At 41.9% G+C, this 19,717-nt stretch overlaps 1 protein-coding gene across 5 annotated transcripts in view; it reads right to left on the bottom strand.

Annotated features, from left to right (window-relative positions):
- Nucleotides 1-19,717, bottom strand: part of LOC126251554 (thymidine kinase 2, mitochondrial-like) — a 191,843-nt gene that overhangs the window by 24,967 nt on the left and 147,159 nt on the right. For all 5 annotated transcript variants that reach the window (XM_049952071.1, XM_049952067.1, XM_049952069.1 and 2 more), the window contains 2 exons: nt 3,108-3,286; nt 2,902-3,020 (listed from right to left, as the gene is read on the bottom strand). In XM_049952071.1, coding sequence (XP_049808028.1) covers nt 2,902-3,020; nt 3,108-3,286 — 298 coding nt within the window. The remainder of the gene's footprint in view (nt 1-2,901; nt 3,021-3,107; nt 3,287-19,717) is intronic.

Below are 19,717 nucleotides of genomic sequence, written 5' to 3'. Positions count from 1 at the left end.
TTGTACTATAGGGAGCACCATGGAAAGTAGTACATTTGCATTTGGTTATTATGAGGCTTAGTATATGAGGTCAGTTCAAAAAATTCTGGAACATTCATAATTTCACGCCAATCGTGTGTTGGAGCGAAATGCAGTTGGCATCCCTGCACACGCCTATGTTTAATGTGTAAGTGCCAGAAGTTTCACTGTTGTATGTCTGTTAGTTATTGTTCATTGATATATTGAGCAGAATGTCGTGTCACCCAGTTTGCGAACGCAGAGTTAGAGGAGCAACATATCTGCATTAACTTATGTGTGAAACTCAAGAAAACCTGTACAGAGATACACCAAATGATGCAGGAAGTCTATGGTGATAAGTGGTTATGTGGTACTTGGTGTTACGAATTGTTCACTTGGTTTACAAATAGCCAGATGGAAATTGAAGATGACCCTCATTCAGGACATCTACCAATGACACTCTGTCAGGAACATCAATAAAATTAAAAACTGTCTGAGAGATTGCAGAATAATGTAACAGTGCAGTTGGATCATGTCGTGAAATCCTGACACAGCATTTGGGAATGCATTGTGCTGCTGCCAAGTTTGTCTCATGGCTCATGAGTCAAGATTAGAAAGACCTTTTCCTTACAATCTGTGAAGAGCTTTTGGATCTCACAAATGAGAATGAGATGTTCTTTAAGATAATCATAACTGGTGATGAGACATGGGTCTACTGTTATGATGCTGAGACCAAGGTTCAATCTTCACAATGGGTCAGAAAAGGTTCTCCAAGACCAAAAAGAGCTTGTCAGGTCAGGTAAAATGTCAAACCTTGGTGATAGTTTTCTTTGACTTTGAAGGATTAGTTCATCATCAATTCATGTCACAGGGGCACACCGTTAACTGATGGTATGATCGGGACATGTTGCAACACTTGCAAAAAAAATGTGAGAAGGAAATGGCTTCAAATGTGGCGAGACATTCCATGGCTCGTGCATCATGATAATGCACCTGCATATTCATCCCCACTGATGAGTGAAATCACTGTGATGCCTTAGCCTCCATACTCTCCAGACCCGGCCCCTGTGGACTTTTTTTTATTTCCATTGTTTAAAATCCCGTTGAGAGGATGAAGATTTGCAACAATAGATGAGATAAAAGAAAATTCACAGGTGGTGCTTCGTGTGATCCAGCAAGAGGCATACCAAGACTGCATGCAGAAGTGGAAATGGTGTTCAGTGAGGTTTATCAATTGTGGTGGAGAGTATTTCGAAAGAGAACATGCACAATAAGTATAATGTAAGCATAGAAAAGTTTTGTGGACAAAGTTCCAGAATTTTTTTGAACAGACCTCATATATTTACAACAATATAACTGACAAATAATTGTTCAACACACACTGCCATTACTAAAAAGCCAAACACAACTTTATTTCTTGAGAAGTCCATCACTCAAATGGTTTCCAACATTGCCAATGCATTGCTGAAGATGTTCACAGAAGTTCTCCATTATGTTCTCAATCATTTCTTAAGGAATGGTCTCTTTCTCTTCCTGGACTGCAGCCTTCATGTCATCAGTATTGTGGAATGGTCACAAAAAAAAACTTTCTTCCTGAGATGACACCCACAGAAAAAAATGTGTGGCTGAAAGATCAAGTGCTCTTACCAGCCATGGGACATCACCTAATCATGGGAGTAATCAATGTGGAAACTGGTGCCTCAGTGTAATCATTGAATTATAGGCAATATGGGATGCAGCCTCATCTTGCTAAATGCAAAATGCATTTAAATAGCAATGTCCCTGAAGCTGAGTAATGAAGACATTATTAAAATGGCTGCATACCTCTCAGAACGGACACTGGATTTCCACTGTCATCTTTTCTTTTAAGCATATATAAATAAATAAAAATAAAAACTGGTCCAGCAATACCAATGGACCAACCAAAAGCACAGCAAATAACAACTTTGGACAACCCTGGCCCTTTTCGTGAGTGACTTGTGGCTTGTGCCTGAGTAACATTAGAAGTTTTGTTTACCAACAAATCCATTCAAATGAAAGTTTGCCTCATCAGACTCACAAGATCTGTCATAAATGCCTCATCCTGGTCAATTTTGTCCAGTAATGTTGTGCAGACATTGTGCCTATGCACTTTATCTCCCAGCCATAACTGCCACCTACAGACTGTAAGGATGAAACTGTAAATCTGTTTCATGATCCTCTGCAAAGACATGCGAGGAATTCTGAGGACTGACAATGGACAGATCGCTGTGAGCCTCAATGAAAAACTGCATGAACTCTTCGGATATTTTCCAGCATTCGGACTGTCATTTCAGGTCCCTCATGTTGCACATTAGTTACATCACCTGTCTCACACCATTGTTTAATCCACTTGGGTATTGCCCTTCTTTCTAGAACACAGAAATGACCATCTCTTCCACAGGACATTGTGCTTAAGACAGCTGCAAGACTCTACACACAACAGAACTCCTCCTCTGGCTCAATATGTCCCACACCAAGCTTAATGGAATACTATGTGGGTCCAATCGGAAGTGGCAGATGGCACAAGCAGGCATATATCTTAGCAGGGTGGCTAACTGACAATGTACTCTATCCAATGGGCCATTCTGTATAGGAGGAAAGCCTGCACAATGAAAAGCATATAAACATTTTTTTCTACATATTCTTCAGATACTTTACATCAAAAAGAGAATAAAAAAGACAGAATTTCATATTACTGATCAGTCAAATGGAAAATAGGAAGTAACAATGATCAATAATCTGACTCAAAGCCAACTGAGTCACTAATCCAATGGTTCTAAGATATATGGGGGTAACTGATGAGGAATGAATGATTAAATAAATAAAGAATTAAAATACACACATGATCTTGGCTTATGTTACAATATACTAACCTATACTAACCTGTCAGATCTAGCTGAATATCCATGTTCCTCTTAATCCAGTCATAACCCTCACAAAGAACATCATATTCAGGATCTTCAAGAAGGCCCTGTTGATGTGCCATCTCTACAAAACAGTACCTGCAGGGTTACAAAAATCAGTATGTTTCATAAACACAGATGTTGGCCATGTATCTTTATTCTGTCTTTTGTTGCATTAAATCTCACCTGTTATTTTGAACAGATCTTTCAAACATTTGAATAGGTTTGGCACTTTCTTGGGTTTGTATAGATAATCGTGTCAACTGTACATAGTTTTGAAACATAAAGTTCCATCGTTTCAGATCTTCATATAGAAGCCCCAACAGATTATGACTACGCACATTACGCCAGACGTCAATGGGTTCCTATGGAAGACAAACAGACTATAAGCCAATAGTCTGCTAAGTTGGCCAATATATGAGTGTGATACTATTATAAGTACAAGATATAAAGAAAAAAAAGTAGTTTAAAAAGTTGCATGTGCCAGTACTCAAGAAAATTCATTGTCCTGTGATAAACTCTTGGATATAAGGTCTACTGAAAATGTTTCTAAAGCTGACCCTAAAAAGCTTACAGAGAAACTTTTTCTTGTTCCCTAATTGAAAGCAATGAATCATAGCTTAGCAATTTATATAATATCTAGACCAAAGATGGCAAAAATATTGTCAAGCAGAAACGGGAATCAAGAACCAGTTACAAGAGTAGAGTCATCAGTAAGTAACACACATTTATTGACCACACACAAAATGACATACAGAGCTGAATTGTTTGTCTCAGTACAGAATGCTCCTATGTTTTCACGTACAGTGTTTTCTAACAAATAACTTTTGATTGATAAGTCAGTCAGTCTCAGAAAATTCCAGAATTCAGAAATGTTAAATCAAAGCTAAGGCAAGAATCAAACTAGTGTGTTGCATGTTGCACGTCAGCAGGCAGCAAAGACTGCTACACCATGGCTGATGGCACAAATCATGTGGTATTGCTTCCTCTCCTTACAAAGTTTATTTATCTATCTTTATTCATCCAAGTATTATCTCATGAATATAATAGAAATAATTCTGACTGTTGTATACTAGACAGAAGATCATTTACATACATGAGGAACAGTAGTGGACCTAAGACTGAACCTTGGGGGACCCCATACACGATTTCTCCCCAGTCAGAATTACGTCCCTGGACTATTTTGCTTGCATTACTATGTACAATTTTCTCTATTCTTTTGGTTAGATATGACATAACCATTGGTTGGCTATACTATTCATCCCATAAAATGTTATTTATCTAGAAGAATACTGGGATTCAGAGAGTCAAATGCCTTAGAGAGGTCACAGAAAATACCAACCTAGTGCCATTTTATTATTTAATGCTTGTAAAATCTGATGAGTCAACATATAAATGGTATTCCCAGTAGAGTAACCCTTCTGAAACCCAAATTGTGATTTGCTAAGGACACTATTGTTGCTAAGGTGAGAAACTATTCTAGAATACATCCCCTTCCCTAAAATTTTGGAGAATGATATCAGCAGTGAAGCAGGTCAGTAATTATTGACATCTCTCTTATCACCTTTCTTAAAAACTGGTTTAACAAAGGCATAGTACAGCCTCTATGCAAAAATGCCATGAGTTAATGTTTCATTCCACATTTCAGATAAGACCAGAATTATTATACAGAAACAAATTTTAGTACTCTATTGGAAACACCATCAAAACCAGATGAGCTTTTATTTTTGAGAGAATGTATAATTTTCGTAATTTCAGGAAGAGAATTTGGTGATACATTCATATGATTGAATTTTATGAAAGTTACTTTTTCAACATACTGCTGTGGTTCTGCCATTGAATTGTTTGTCCCTATGCTTTCTACTATATTTAAGAAATGATTATTAACTGCATTTGCTACCTGTGAGTCATCATTTATAGACCTTCCATTCAGTTCAGTAGTGCTGTTGTGCTGTTCTGTGGCTTATTACCCTGTCTATCACTTCACTATATTCCATACTACTTTAAGTCTGTTGTCAGAAGTACTGATTTCTGATGTTATGTGCATGTGCTTTGTTTTTTTAATAAACTTTCTTATCAATTTTGAGTATTTTTTGATGTGTGCAACTACTGCAGGATTCCTACTTGTTCTTGCCAAAAGACGAGAAATCTATTTTCAAATAATGATATGAATTTATCATGAAATAGATTAAATTTTATGTTAGCATTTGGTTCATTACAAATTACATTCCATGTCATCTACTGTAAACTATTCTTAAATACATTTTTCCTAGAGTCATCAGTTATTCTAACTGATTTCCACTGAGGAGTATCCATAGCATAAGGCACTATGTAATTTATCCTGACTAACTGTGCATCACGATCAGAGAGAGCAATTGTTACTGGGTAAAAAGTTATTTTCTTACCTTGAGCTTCATCAAAGAAAACATTATCAATTGGTGTCCTACTGTCTTTATCCATCTGTTTGACCAATTATAGGATCCAAGTAAGGTTTCCAGATAATTTTTCCTATCACAGTCCTTTAGAAAATCTACATCAAAATCACCACAGACTGTCTATCAGATAGCACAGTAAGAATCCAGATTCCCCATAAATAGTTCAAAATTTCCCAGTGGGGATGTATATACAGTTAGAATTAAAAGTGAACTATTTTTCAGCATTAATTCACAAGCACACACTTCTAGTCCTGATCACTATGAAATCTACTTGTCTCAATGTTTCTGAACTTGCATTCTGTCTTAATGTGTGTAATAACTCCTCCTTTTCCTCTGTGCCTGTCAATTGCTCAATGCTTCAGCTATGTGATGAGTGGTTATCTTATACTCCTTCCATTGTTTGTAATCCATTTAGGATGTAGCCTTATCATTTAAAACTTTGACTTAAAAGGGGAATGTTACCAACCAGCCTAGCAAACCTAAAAACCATGGAGTCAAAATCACATCCTGTGGTGTCCTACAAACAATGTATTTTTATTTCATTTATTTATCTTCCAAATTAAACAATGGAAACTCCAGATTGGAATACCAACAATATAAGGAAAAAGTACACTGCTGCTCACGGAAAAGATGACAGGTTGAGTTGCAGACAGGCACAATGAAAAGACTTTTACACAATTATATGAATTAATAGAGGGAAACATTCCACATGGGAAAAATATATCTTTAAATATGTCTGCTTGTGTCTGTATATGTGTGGATGGATATGTGTGTGTGTGCGCGCGGGTGTATACCCGTCCTTTTTTCCCCCTAAGGTAAGTCTTTCCGCTCCCGGGATTGGAATGACTCCTTACCCTCTCCCTTCAAACCCACATCCTTTTGTCCTTCCCTCTCCTTCCCTCTTTCCTGATGAGGCAACAGTTTGTTGCGAAAGCTTGAATTTTGTGTGTATGTTTGTGTTTGTTTGTGTGTCTATCGACGTGCCAGCGCTTTCGTTTGGTAAGTCACATCATCTTTTACACAATTAGTTATTTGTCCAAACCCTTCTTCAGAAAAGGAAACACACACACATTCTATCACAGAAGCAAGCTCACTTCACGCATACATGACCTCCATCTGCAGCAACTTGGACTGGAATGCAAAGCAGTGCAAGTGTCATGTTGAATGGAAGCAGCAATCTGTAGCAGGTAGGGAAGGGGAAGGGATAGCACAGTACGGGTGGTGGCGAGGGGAGAGAGGACCACCGTCTGGAAGAGTGTGCAGGGTTATAAGGAGGTGTGCCAACAGGTGCTGCATTGGTCGGAGGCTTTGGGGCAAGGAGGTAGGTGGGGGGGGATAAGGAATGGGCAGGAAAGGGGAACGTACAGGGTGAGGGAATTCTTGTCACTGCATACACCATCCCTGGGTGGCCTGGCCGTATGGGAGATACTTTTTGGTGCAGAAGGGATGACAGCTATTTAAATGCAGGTAATGTTGGTGATCGGTGGGTTTAATTTGGGAATCGGCATGCTTGGAGCCATCACTGAGGAGGAGATCAATGTCCAGGAAAATGGCATCTTGGGTTGAGGAGGACCAGGTAAAGTGGGTGGGAGAGAAGGTGTTGAGGTTGTGAAGGAATAACAGTAGGGTGTCCTGGTCCTGAGTTCAGATCATGAAGATATGATCCAAATTACTAACTCATATGCATACCAAGTTTGTGTGAAGTTGCTCTAATGGTTCTAGAGGTCCCATTACATCCCTATCTACACAGCTATAGGTGTGTTACCTCCACAGTATTTTTTCCAGATGATAAGTCATGCATGTACAAAGATGGCTTGAAATTTCTCCAGGAACTCCAGAGTTTTACTCAGTTTTATGAGTAACCTCTTCCACATTAACACCTTCACACCTAATGGTGGTGGAATGTTTTACTCCAACAGTATCTCTTTACTCATTCCTTCATTGCTAAGTTTTATATTTTGCATCTGACATTTATCATTGGATTGACAGAAGAACATTTATAATTTGTGTTTCCAAAAATTTCTCTGTCCAGGAGAGACACAATATCTAATTAGTCCATCATCTGTATACACTTCTGGCCATTCTGTTGTAGCATTATGTCACCTAGAGTGTACTATCTTGGAAGTTGGCTGCATATCTGACATCCATCTACAGATAAGAAATTTGACCCTTTAGTGAACTTCAAATTATGTTCCCTAGGAGTCACACAAGATGTTCAGCATACATTTGATTGGGAAGTGTGTTACGACAATCAGCTTGGGGACTATACAGGTTATTTGTAAGTACCTCTGGGGTTTCAAAAGATGACTGTGCAAGAACTACAAGATATACAGAAAAATGACACAAATCAGTGGATAGAGCATCTCTCAAGTTTCAATTTGTAATAAATGCTCTGGTGTAGGTGCAGAGCACACTACTACAGGGCAAGCATGTGAGAGCAGTGGTATATAATGGAGCAATGTATATATTTTATGTCCCTGAATTCATTAAATTCAGTGACGATTTCACACGATATCAGATGAAAGTCCACCAGAAAAAACAATTCATGGGTAGCACAACATATTCCATGAGACTGGTTGGCTATGTGGTATGAAGAAAACAGGCTGGCTGGGATGGTCTGCAGAGAAGGTGGAGCATGTGCAGGCCTCATTTGTCACAATCCAACTGACAACACATGTGAGCAGAGAACTGCAGGTACTGCAGTGAACTGCCTGGTGCATTCTATGCAAACGTCTGTGTGGAAAGCCATACCAACTCCAGCTGTTACATGTGCTGTATACTCAGGACAAAGAGCTTCATTCTGACGTTTGCAGTGGCTACTGAAGGAAGACAGATATTAACAGAAGTTGGTTTCAAGTGACGAAGCCACATTTTGTGCTCCTGGATAGGTGAGCTGTCAAAACGTGTGTGGTTTTGGTGCAGAACATTCACATGGATTGTGGAACACATTCATAATTCACCTAAATTTAAAGTGTTTTGTGCCATGTGCCCTTCAGAAGGTTATAGACCACTTCTTTTCAGAGAGAACTGTGACTGTTTTTGTGTGTCTGGACATGCTGCAGCAATGGCTTTTGCCATTATTACAGCAAGACAGTGTTGGATTGGATATGCTTTCCATCATGACTTTCCTCTTCTTTGGTGGCCCCTATGAACCCAGTTTTTAACTTAATGATTTCTTCATATGGGATTACAAGGTGTGATTGGAAAGTTTTAAGAATGGATCCACAACTGCTTACTGGTTTGTTGGGCAGGTACATGCTCTCTGACAGGAAACTGTGTTTCCTTTATTCAGTCTGTTGTGGCAGCTGGTTGAGTGTGGGTCTGTTAGGGCTTGTTGCCAGATTCTGTCTGCGTGAAAATTGACGTAAAAACAGAGCAATGAGTTTGTGTGAAATTTTGTTTTAAAACTGAGAAATCAGCTTCTGAGACTTATGAACTATTAAAAATGGCTTTTGGAGATAAATTTTATGAGCCAGTCAAATATTTTTGTCTGGTTGAACAGATTTAAAAATGGCCACGAATCATTTGAAGATGAACCACGGTCCAGCTGTCCTTCCACCTCAAAAATGAATGAAAATGTTGTGAAAGTTCATGACTTAGTGTGCTCTGATCATAGAATTACAGTTAGGGAGGTGGCTGATGAACTTAATTTAAGTTTCTATGCAGTTCAGTCAATTTTATCTGAAGATCTGAATGTGTGTCGAGTATCTGCAAAATTCATTCCAAAAGAATTGTCAAATGACCAGAGACAGTACCAACTTGAGGGGTGCCAAGAACTGATTAATTGGACTAAAAATGACCCAGATTTGTTACATAGGGTAATTACAGGTGACGAATCATGAGTATATGGATATGATACTGAAACCAAAGTGCAGTCTTCACAGTGGAAGACTCCAGGTTCACTACGAACGAAAAAAGCATGGCAAAGTTGGTCGAAGATGAAGACAAAAATCAATTCTACCAGTATTGTGCATCATGAATTTACCCCTGGAGGACAGACAATTAACCAGGAATTCTACAAATGTGTCCTTGAGCATTTGCATGAAAAGGTGCAGAAGAAAAAGCCTGCATTGTGGGAAGACAGGAGTTGGGTGCTACACCATGACAATGCTCCAGCTCATCGTGCCTTCTCCATCGTTGAATTTTTGACCAAATTCAAAATTCCTGTGGTTCCACAACTGCCATATTCCCCTGATTTGGCCCCTGTGGACTTCTACCTGTTTCCTAAACTGAAATTTTCATTGAAAGGGAAGCGATTTGACTCGATTGAAAACATCCAGGCAAATACAGAGAGCATCCTTAACATACTTCACGAAAAAAAAAAAAAAAAAAAAATCCAGGAATGTTTCCAAAAGTGGAAAGACCATTGGAGTCAGTGTGTTCAGTCAGAAGGGGATTACTTTGAAGGTGATGCATCACAGTAGCATGTAAGTACCACCACTGTACAAGCTCATTCTTAAAATTTTCCAATCACACCTTGTATGTCAAAGATAATATCTTCCTCTGTCTGCTGCTACTTGATTTGGAAGAGTTGCAAGGTCAGATAACTAATGTGGTTCCTGATTTCAACCATGACCTGTTGGGGCTTATATGGCAAGAGTTTAACTATTGTATTGACATTTGCCATGTCACAAATGGTGCCCTGCAATTTTAGTTAAGAACGTGGAGAGATGGTCTATCCACTGATGTGTGTGTTTTCTATATGTTTTGCAGTTTTCGTATGGTCGTCCCAGAGGTGCTATGAATACCATTGTAAAATGATAGTTTTATAATAAACCATGGAAATGATTCACAGGTTTCCCAATTGATCCCACATATTTCTTATGAAAGAAAAATATGATAAACACGAACTTATACTACCTACAGATGATCTTAAAGCTTGTCTGATGATGTTGAAGTATGGTTTTTAATGTGGTGGGCTACCTAAAGGGAGTAACTTTAGGCACTTGTCTTAGGATTGGTGTACCTGTTGCCAGTCACTGTAAAAGAGACCTAGCTTACAAATGGTTGTGAGTGAAGTTCAGATTTTGCATTTTTTCTTTCCGTGTAAATTTCCGAGACTCATTTTATTGCCTGCAGTATTTGTTTTCCCATGTCTGTGTTACTTACCTGAACACTGTTTTTGAACAAGAATTGGAGAACCACACTTACTAGATCACATTGCATACTATTGTGCAGCTGCCAAGGAAAATTTTAAGCTGCCACTACTGCATCACACACACACACACACACACACACACACACACACACACACGTCCATTAACACCAGAATCTTGGGCCAGAATGCAACATCACATGGGAAGCAGGCAGCAATCTGGAGGGGGAGGGGAAGGGGAAGGGGAAGGGACAGTAGTGTATTGATGGGGAGAGAGATGAATGCTATTCGGTGGAGTGAGCAGGGACCAGACTGCCAACAGGCACAGCATTAGGAGGTTGTGGGGCAGTAATGTGAGGAAAGAAGAAAAAAAAGTAGAGGACTGGGCAAAGCTGAGTGGATGCATTGGCAGAGGGCTGCAAATAAATAGGGTGAGAGATGAAAATGGGGAGGAGATGAAAGGACAGAAGGAGTGGAAACTATTGGGTGGAAGGTGTGGTGACAGTACGTTATTGTAGGTTGAAGCCAGAATAATTAAGGGAGCGGAGAATGTGTTGTAAGGATAACTCCCATCTGCGCAGTTCAGAAAAGCTGGTGGTGGAGGGAAGGATCCAGATGGCTTGGGTAGTGAGGCAGCCATTGAAATCAAGTGTGTTGTGTTCAGCTGCATGTTGTGCCACGGGGTGCTCTACTCTGCTTTTGGCCACAGTTTGGTGGTAGCTGATTAGTAGTCATATCAATATACACTCCTGGAAATTGAAATAAGAACACCGTGAATTCATTGTCCCAGGAAGGGGAAACTTTATTGACACATTCCTGGGGTCAGATACATCACATGATCACACTGACAGAACCACAGGCACATAGACACAGGCAACAGAGCATGCACAATGTCGGCACTAGTACAGTGTATATCCACCTTTCGCAGCAATGCAGGCTGCTATTCTCCCATGGAGACGATCGTAGAGATGCTGGATGTAGTCCTGTGGAACGGCTTGCCATGCCATTTCCACCTGGCACCTCAGTTGGACCAGCGTTCGTGCTGGACGTGCAGACCGCGTGAGACGACGCTTCATCCAGTCCCAAACATGCTCAATGGGGGACAGATCCGGAGATCTTGCTGGCCAGGGTAGTTGACTTACACCTTCTAGAGCACGTTGGGTGGCACGGGATACATGCGGACGTGCATTGTCCTGTTGGAACAGCAAGTTCCCTTGCCGGTCTAGGAATGGTAGAACGATGGGTTCGATGACGGTTTGGATGTACCGTGTACTATTCAGTGTCCCCTCGACGATCACCAGTGGTGTACGGCCAGTGTAGGAGATCGCTCCCCACACCATGATGCCGGGTGTTGGCCCTGTGTGCCTCGGTCGTATGCAGTCCTGATTGTGGCGCTCACCTGCACGGCGCCAAACACGCATACGACCATCATTGGCACCAAGGCAGAAGCGACTCTCATCGCTGAAGACGACACGTCTCCATTCGTCCCTCCATTCACGCCTGTCGCGACACCACTGGAGGCGGGCTGCACGATGTTGGGGCGTGAGCGGAAGACGGCCTAACGGTGTGCGGGACCGTAGCCCAGCTTCATGGAGACGGTTGCGAATGGTCCTCGCCGATACCCCAGGAGCAACAGTGTCCCTAATTTGCTGGGAAGTGGCGGTGCGGTCCCCTACGGCACTGCGTAGGATCCTACGGTCTTGGCGTGCATCCGTGCGTCGCTGCGGTCCGGTCCCAGGTCGACGGGCACGTGCACCTTCCGCCGACCACTGGCGACAACATCGATGTACTGTGGAGACCTCACGCCCCACGTGTTGAGCAATTCGGCGGTACGTCCACCCGGCCTCCCGCATGCCCACTATACGCCCTCGCTCAAAGTCCGTCAACTGCACATACGGTTCACGTCCACGCTGTCACGGCATGCTACCAGTGTTAAAGACTGCGATGGAGCTCCGTATGCCACGGCAAACTGGCTGACACTGACGGCGGCGGTGCACAAATGCTGCGCAGCTAGCGCCATTCGACGGCCAACACCGCGGTTCCTGGTGTGTCCGCTGTGCCGTGCGTGTGATCATTGCTTGTACAGCCCTCTCGCAGTGTCCGGAGCAAGTATGGTGGGTCTGACACACCGGTGTCAATGTGTTCTTTTTTCCATTTCCAGGAGTGTAAAATGCTGTGTAATGATTGCAGCAGAGATGGTTAACTGACATGGCTGCTTTCACAGATGGCCCTGACCCTGATCAGGGCACAATGATAGGTAATCAAAGCCCTGGCAAAGAATGTGGTTTAGTTGTTACACTCCGGGTTGGTGCTGGGCGACGAAGGGGAGTGGTGGGAGAATTGGGATTGTGAAGCAAAATGGCATGGGATATCTGTTTGCATACTAGGTATGAGGGATAGTGCCTGTCTGTAAAGACCTTGCTGAGACCCTCAGCATACTGAGCAAGGGAGTATTTGTCACTGCATGTATGCCATCCCCAGTGTAGCAGCACTACCATTTTGGATAGGAAAATTCAGTTTTGGTGCAATATTTCTGAGCGCACAATTTACAGCCAGGTGCGGGCCTGTTTACAGTGAGTTATGCTCACCAGCAGTTGCGAAGTAAAATAGAGGCCACAGGGGCGTAGAACCACAAGAAAAAGTACATGCAGTGGTTTGCATGGCACAAGTCACAGGCAGAAGGGGCCCACTGGTCAACCTAAGTATTATGAGTACATGACGCGGAGCGGCGCGTTTAGCAAAACAGAAGCGCACAGCTGCATATAAATAGTAGCCAATTCACTAACAAAGAATTCAAGTGTGGCAGCTTTCCTGGATGGCGGGTTGTCACACACCACTGACTACACACACGAGCAGATGGGGCGCCAGCGTTCCAGACCACGGCGGGTCGCTGGTTCGACCCTCTGCGGCCGACGTGAGGTCCGTAACCAGCCAACAGTGTGCCACTCCAAGGCTCGCTACCAAGGCAGTCGTCTTGGCTTCCAACTCACACCAGAGACATACAGGGCGAGGGCTGTAGATTCAGCTGCTGGACTGTGGACGCTTGTTGTCACCACGACCCAGCCACGCCAGCACGGACACATGACACAGGCCACCTTGCAGTTGTCAGTGGGTGGCAGGGAGAAGGCTGTCGAGTTGGCTGCCAGTGCAGCCCTGACATCGTCGTATCACCACGGCCGTACGAGGCCGACACATTAGCAGAGCACTTGACGGGTCGCTGAGGTGGCGTCGTCAGCATTGCGGGACCCGATGACGCTAGACCAAGGGGAATGCGGCACTGTAGTTGGAAACAATAAATCACTTGGAAAGCTCAGAGGAGTCTTAATACAGTGCCTTCTACCTCTTCCCGCTACATTTCGTGTTGCTGTTACATTCAGTGTCAGAAGTTGCTACTACACTGGGTAGCCAGGCTATATGGGAGGAATTTTTTGGTGTGAAAGGGATGACATCTGTCAAACTTCAGGTACTGTTTGTGGTTGGCAGGTTTAATGTGAACAGAGGTGGAGATGGAGCTGTTAGACAGGAAGAGGTCAATATTTAGGAAGGTGGCACAGTGGATTGAGGAGGACCACACAAAATGGATGGGAGAGAAGGTGTTGAAGTTGTGAAGGAACGTCGCTAGGATGTCTTGACCCTGGGCCCAGATCACGAAGATATCATGAGTGCACCTGAACCAGAATTGGAGTTTGGTGTTTTGGGAGGCTAGGAAGGTCTCCTCTAGATGGCCCATAAAAAGGTTGGCATAGGAAGGTGCCATGTGGGTGCCCGGACAGTGCCACGTATTTGTTTATAAACCTTCCCTTCAAATGAGTTGTAGTTGTAGGTTAGGAAAAAGTTAGTAAGGTGTATGAGGGATGAGGTAGTAGGTTTGGAGTCTAAAGGGTGCTGGGAACGCTAGTGTTCAATAGTGGTAAGAACACAGGCATGAGGGACGTCGTCATATAGGGAGATGGCATCAACAGTGATGAGTAGGGATCCAGGATGTAAAAGGGTGGGGATGGTGGAGAGCCAGTGAAGGAAGTGGTTGGTGTCTTTGACATGGGAGGCTATATTATGGGCAATTGGTTGGAGGTGTTGGTCAATGAGTGCCGAAATTCTTTCTGCGGGGGCACAATAACCAGCCTCATGGGGCATCAAGGATCGTTGGGTTTGCAGATTTTGGGAGGCATGTAGAAGGTGGGTGTGTGGAGTGTCATAGGGTTAAGGAGGGAACTGGATTCAGGGGAGATGTTCTGGGAGGGGCCTAAGGCGTTAAGAAAGGATTGGAGTTTGTGCAGGACTTCTGGGATGGGATCACTCTGGCAGAGTTTGTAGGTGGAGGAGTCAGATAATTGGTGGACGCCTTCTGCCCAGTAGTCACTGTGATTCATTACAACAGTGGAGCCTTTGTCTACAGGTGGGATGATTATGTCAGGATTTGTTGAGGTTCTGTATGGCTGTTCTTTCTTCTACCAAAAGGTTGGTGTTCTAAGGAAGGTACTAGGGGAAGGATAGTGAGGCTAAGTTGGAGGTAAGGAATTCCCAGAAGGTGACCAGTGGGTGGTTACATGGGAGGGGAGAGGATCATGGTTGTATGAACTGGAAGAGGCAGTGTTCAGTGTTGGAATTATGGTCTCTCTCTCTCTCTCTCTCTCTCTCTCTTTTTGAGGGATTGGTGGTAAATAAGTGCTTCCATTACAGGGATCAGAAGAAGGAGGGTAGGTCTTTGACAAGTCCAGCATAGCTAAATTTGGGTGTATGACTACCAACCAGCTGTCCACCAGTATGAATCGCCACCACCAAACTTTTTCCAAGAGCAAAGTAGACCACCCTGTGGTACCACATGCAGCTGAACATAATACATTTGATTTCAATGACTGCTTCACTATACAAACCAACTGGATCCTTCCCTCCAACAGCAGCTTTTCTTAACTGGGCAGATGAGAGTTGTCCTTATAACTCATTCTCTGCTCTCGTAATTATCCCGGTCTCAACCTATAATAATATACTGCCCTCACACCTTCCACCCAACAGTTTCCACCCCCTGTGTCCTATAATCTCCTCCCCAATCTTGTCTCCCACCCTGTTTATTTGCAGCCCTCTGCCAATACATCCACCCATCTTTTCCCAATCCTCTCCTTTTTTGTTCCTTCTTTCTCCACGTCCCTGCCCCACAACCTCATGATGCTGTGCCTGTTGGCAGTCTAATCCCTGCACACTCCACCAGATAGCATTCATCTCTCTCCCCACCTGTATAGTCTGTCAGTAAACTGAAGAGCGAGCGAGCGAGCGAGTCCCCACCCTGCCAAACCAGCTACGTCACAAGGCGCCTCTACAGGCTGTTTCACAACGCAGTGCCGGCCCTGCCGCGGCGCGCGCTTTAAATCTATGGTGAAGCCGTGTACAGATACGTCTCGGCTGCGTTTATTTTTAGACAAATGCATTAAGACCATAAGGAATACTGAAAATGATAGCTTCTTCCAAAACACAACATTATAGAGTAAATAATATTAACATAAGAATGGAAGTCAGGATTCTACTACAAATATAGAACCAAATGCCTGTTCAAGTGAATGTGTATGTTCCTCTATTGCTATTCGTAAAACGAACCCCATATAATGCAACCAGTCTTTAGAATTTAAGGCTTGTTCTTTTTTTGTATTTCTACTAAAAGGCAGAAGTTTTCTTTGAAGGACTGCGTTGAAACTTCACAATTCTTGCAACACAAAGAGTGTTTAAAAAGTAAGCAGAAATTTATAATTTTGTGTGCTGTATTAGTCCGATTTGCACTACTTTTTTGTCACTGTCTTCGTGAACATGCCTCAAAAGTATGTGTTTTGTTAGCATCAACAAATAAAAATAAATTAGAGAATCTGTATTAAATTTTGTTATAAGAATGGAATAAAGTGTGTGAAATTTTTAGAAATGGTAAAAATTGCTTTTGGTGAGCCTGTTATGAGTAAACCAAGGGCAGACAAGTGGTATAAACATTTCAGAGCAGGCCTTAAGGGACAGCGGTTTTACAAGCATGGATGAGATTAAAAATGCACAGTTAAGAGACCTATAAACTATCCCGAAGAAACAGTTCCTAAAGTGTTTCAGGAATTGGAAAAAGCACTGGCATATGTGTATAGTATGTAATGGGGAATATTTTGAAGAGGATAACATTGCTGTAGATTAACAAATAAAGTTCTTACCAAAAAAATAAAAATTAATATGTGAACGCACCTCGTAAGTCAAGCTTTCTGCTTAGAAGTCCAGAATCAGTGTACATGTTTTGAAGGAAATTTCAGCAGTGTTTAGAATAGCTATTGTGCACAAGTTTTAAGCAATATGTCTTAGAATCAGATGAACAGTGACCGAGAGAGAGATTTAGTGTTCCATAAGCATCAAATGTTTTACGTGATTTTAAACTGTAACGATGGGTTTCCTCCCAAAATTATTAGTTTTCCTTCTTGGCGATTCTAGTAAACCATGCAGCTTGTTTTTCCATTCCTTACTTCTGCGTCCTATTAGGTAAGGCTGATGTTTGCATAAATTGTAGCCCTTTGATTGGGACTGGTAATATTAGCCAAGTTCTTTTTGGGTAGCCTCTTTAATACACGCTGTAATAACATTAGAGACGATCGAACGCTCGTTACTCCCCAAATACCTCCTCTTCTTCGTATTCTGCACATTTTCTTGCAATGCTAGACGATTATCCATCACTTCTGGATACTGAAGTACATCAGTAAGTATACGAAGTTTACTCACTGACACAGGCAACTAAGATCCCACAAACAGAAACGACGTATATCACTGCACGTCGATCTGCACTGCTAGACAGATAAGAGGGCAACAGATTTTGGGTGCCCCTGTAGGCCGGTGGCAGCGTTCTTCCAGGAAAGGCCACTTCCCCCACCTAAAGTGCTGCTCGCTCTTGAGTTTACAGACAGACTATACACTACTGTCCCTTCCCCTTCCCCACCCCCTCCAGATTTCTACTTGCGTCCCACATGATGCATTTCAGCCCTACAGGCTGGTGTTGGCAGTCGTGTGTGTGTGTGTGTGTGTGTGTGTGTGTGTGTGTGTGTGTGTGTTTTTGTCTTTAATGACAAAGGCTGTGGCTGAACGCTACATGTGAGTATCCTTTAAGCGTGTCTCTCTTCTTTACGGTACGTAGCAATCTGTCTTTTCCTACATTGTTGATATTCCTACCTGGAGTTTGCATTGTTTGAAACATTACACTATGTATGTTATTAGTGAATGCCCAATAACAGGATATCAAGGAGACTAGATCAACATTCATAAAGAGGTATCCCTATTTGAAAATTTCAAAAAATCAATCTTTTATGGCTTAAAATGTTCTCTGGGATGTCTGCTTCATTGTAGTGCTCATCCCAAGTTTCCCAGAAACTCTGTTATCAAATTATAAGTCGATTTGTGAAAAAGAGTCTCCAAAAACCATACAGAATAAGAAAAAAAAACTGACATGTAATTTCAATGACAGCCTAGCAGGCTTTATGGAAATTATGAACCTGCTCAAACTTGAGATCGGACCAGACTGTTACAACTTCTACACAAAAGCAGATGAAAAGCATATCGAATGGAAAGAGCAATGGAAGACAGAAGCCGGACTACCATGGTCACAAAGATGGAGGAGGCTCTCCTTTTGTGTCTGGAGGGATTGCTGCATGGTACAGGGATCACTGACTAAAAGTAGGCTAATTTAACTGAAACAAAGTAACCCAACACTTTAAATGCATTTTTCTTGAAACTGTAGTTTTCAAATTGGCAGGAAACATAACTTGAGAATGGTACATATCATTTTGATCAGAATTTGATGCCAGCATTCTAAATTGAATTCTCTATCAGTCTACATAGTTGATTTGTGATATCTTCAAAAGTCTATTTTCCATGCACCCTTTTATCTCAGTTTTGTGGGTGAAGAAAATGACATTTATTTCAACACATCAACATTTTTGTAGGACTTAATTTTTTCACTTATCCCATATATTCTGATAGAAAATATACTGAAAATGAGTTGTACAAAATTATTTTGTTATGCATCTGATGTGGACACAGATTTAGCATTACTTTTTATTTGACTTGGGGGAGGGATCACGAAACCCACCTATTTTTCTATGCATTCAATGTGGGCTGCCCCCTTAATGGCATCTCCAGTGGTTATTGTATGTTTAAGTTCCCTGGACATACAGCTCTGGAGACGTATGATATTAACAGCCACTCTGAATGTTACTTGTAATAATTTTATACTGGTTTGATAATATTTTCATATGTCTGTTTTATGTTTTAACTTTATACTTTATATGTGTGACATTTTTCTGTGGTTTTGCCATGAACCAAACAGATAAAATAATACATAGTTTTTCACAATTAGCAAGTCACATGTGAAACAAGTTTGATTGAAATTACTCCATGCATTCTGTAGTTCTTATAGGGGTCATTTTGGTATAACAGGGTTTACCCCAGTTAGCAACAGTGTCTAGATATTACTGAGATAACCTAGTATTGAAATTATGGTTACAGTTGCCTTTAAGTGCCACTGTGTTTGCAGTCTACAGGGTTTCTTCCCACCTACCAACTCTTTACACAGCACATAGAATACAGACCTTAACGCTAAGCCTTTTGTGACACCAAACATATCATTCCTGACTGTGCCAAAAAGTCCGCCAAATAAAACTGCAAATCCTAATTGCTCCCCCCATACATATTTATGAAATTACAAGAGCTATTCAGAAAGTAGGGAATGTTTCCGTCTGATCCCGCTAGGCACACGCCGATCGCGTATATTTTGGTATGTGCATGCTCGGCAGCTCAGTCGGCATCCATGACAGCGGGAACATCTCTGTGCATCTGGTTCTTTCAATATTTGAATTTAAAATGTGCACTGCAATCAAAAATCCTGCCAGTTGTGAGGTGTAGTCTTTGTTGTGGTTTTTATTGGGAAAAAACCTAAAACCTACAGAAATTTATAGTGAACTGTGCAAAGTGTATGGAAACAATGTAATGAGTGAATGTTCCTTCCAGAAATGGTGCATTCGGATTAAAAATGGCCAAGCCAATGTTCATGATGAAGAGAAGAGTGGATACTAGAGCATTGTGACTGATGATCTTGTTGCTAAAGTTCATGAAACGATTCGTGAAAACCGTCGCTTCACAATAACGGAGCTTTCGCTTTGTTTTCCACAAGTTTCACAGACTTTGTTGTTATAAATTGTCACTCAAAAGCTAGGCTACCACAAATTTTGTGCACAATGGGTGCCCAAAATGCTTACAGAGCACCA

This window comes from Schistocerca nitens, chromosome 4 (assembly GCF_023898315.1).
Source record: "Schistocerca nitens isolate TAMUIC-IGC-003100 chromosome 4, iqSchNite1.1, whole genome shotgun sequence".
Taxonomy (NCBI): Eukaryota; Metazoa; Arthropoda; class Insecta; order Orthoptera; family Acrididae; genus Schistocerca; species Schistocerca nitens.
Note: the sequence above shows the minus strand (reverse complement) of the source record. Positions and strands in the feature narration are given on the sequence as shown.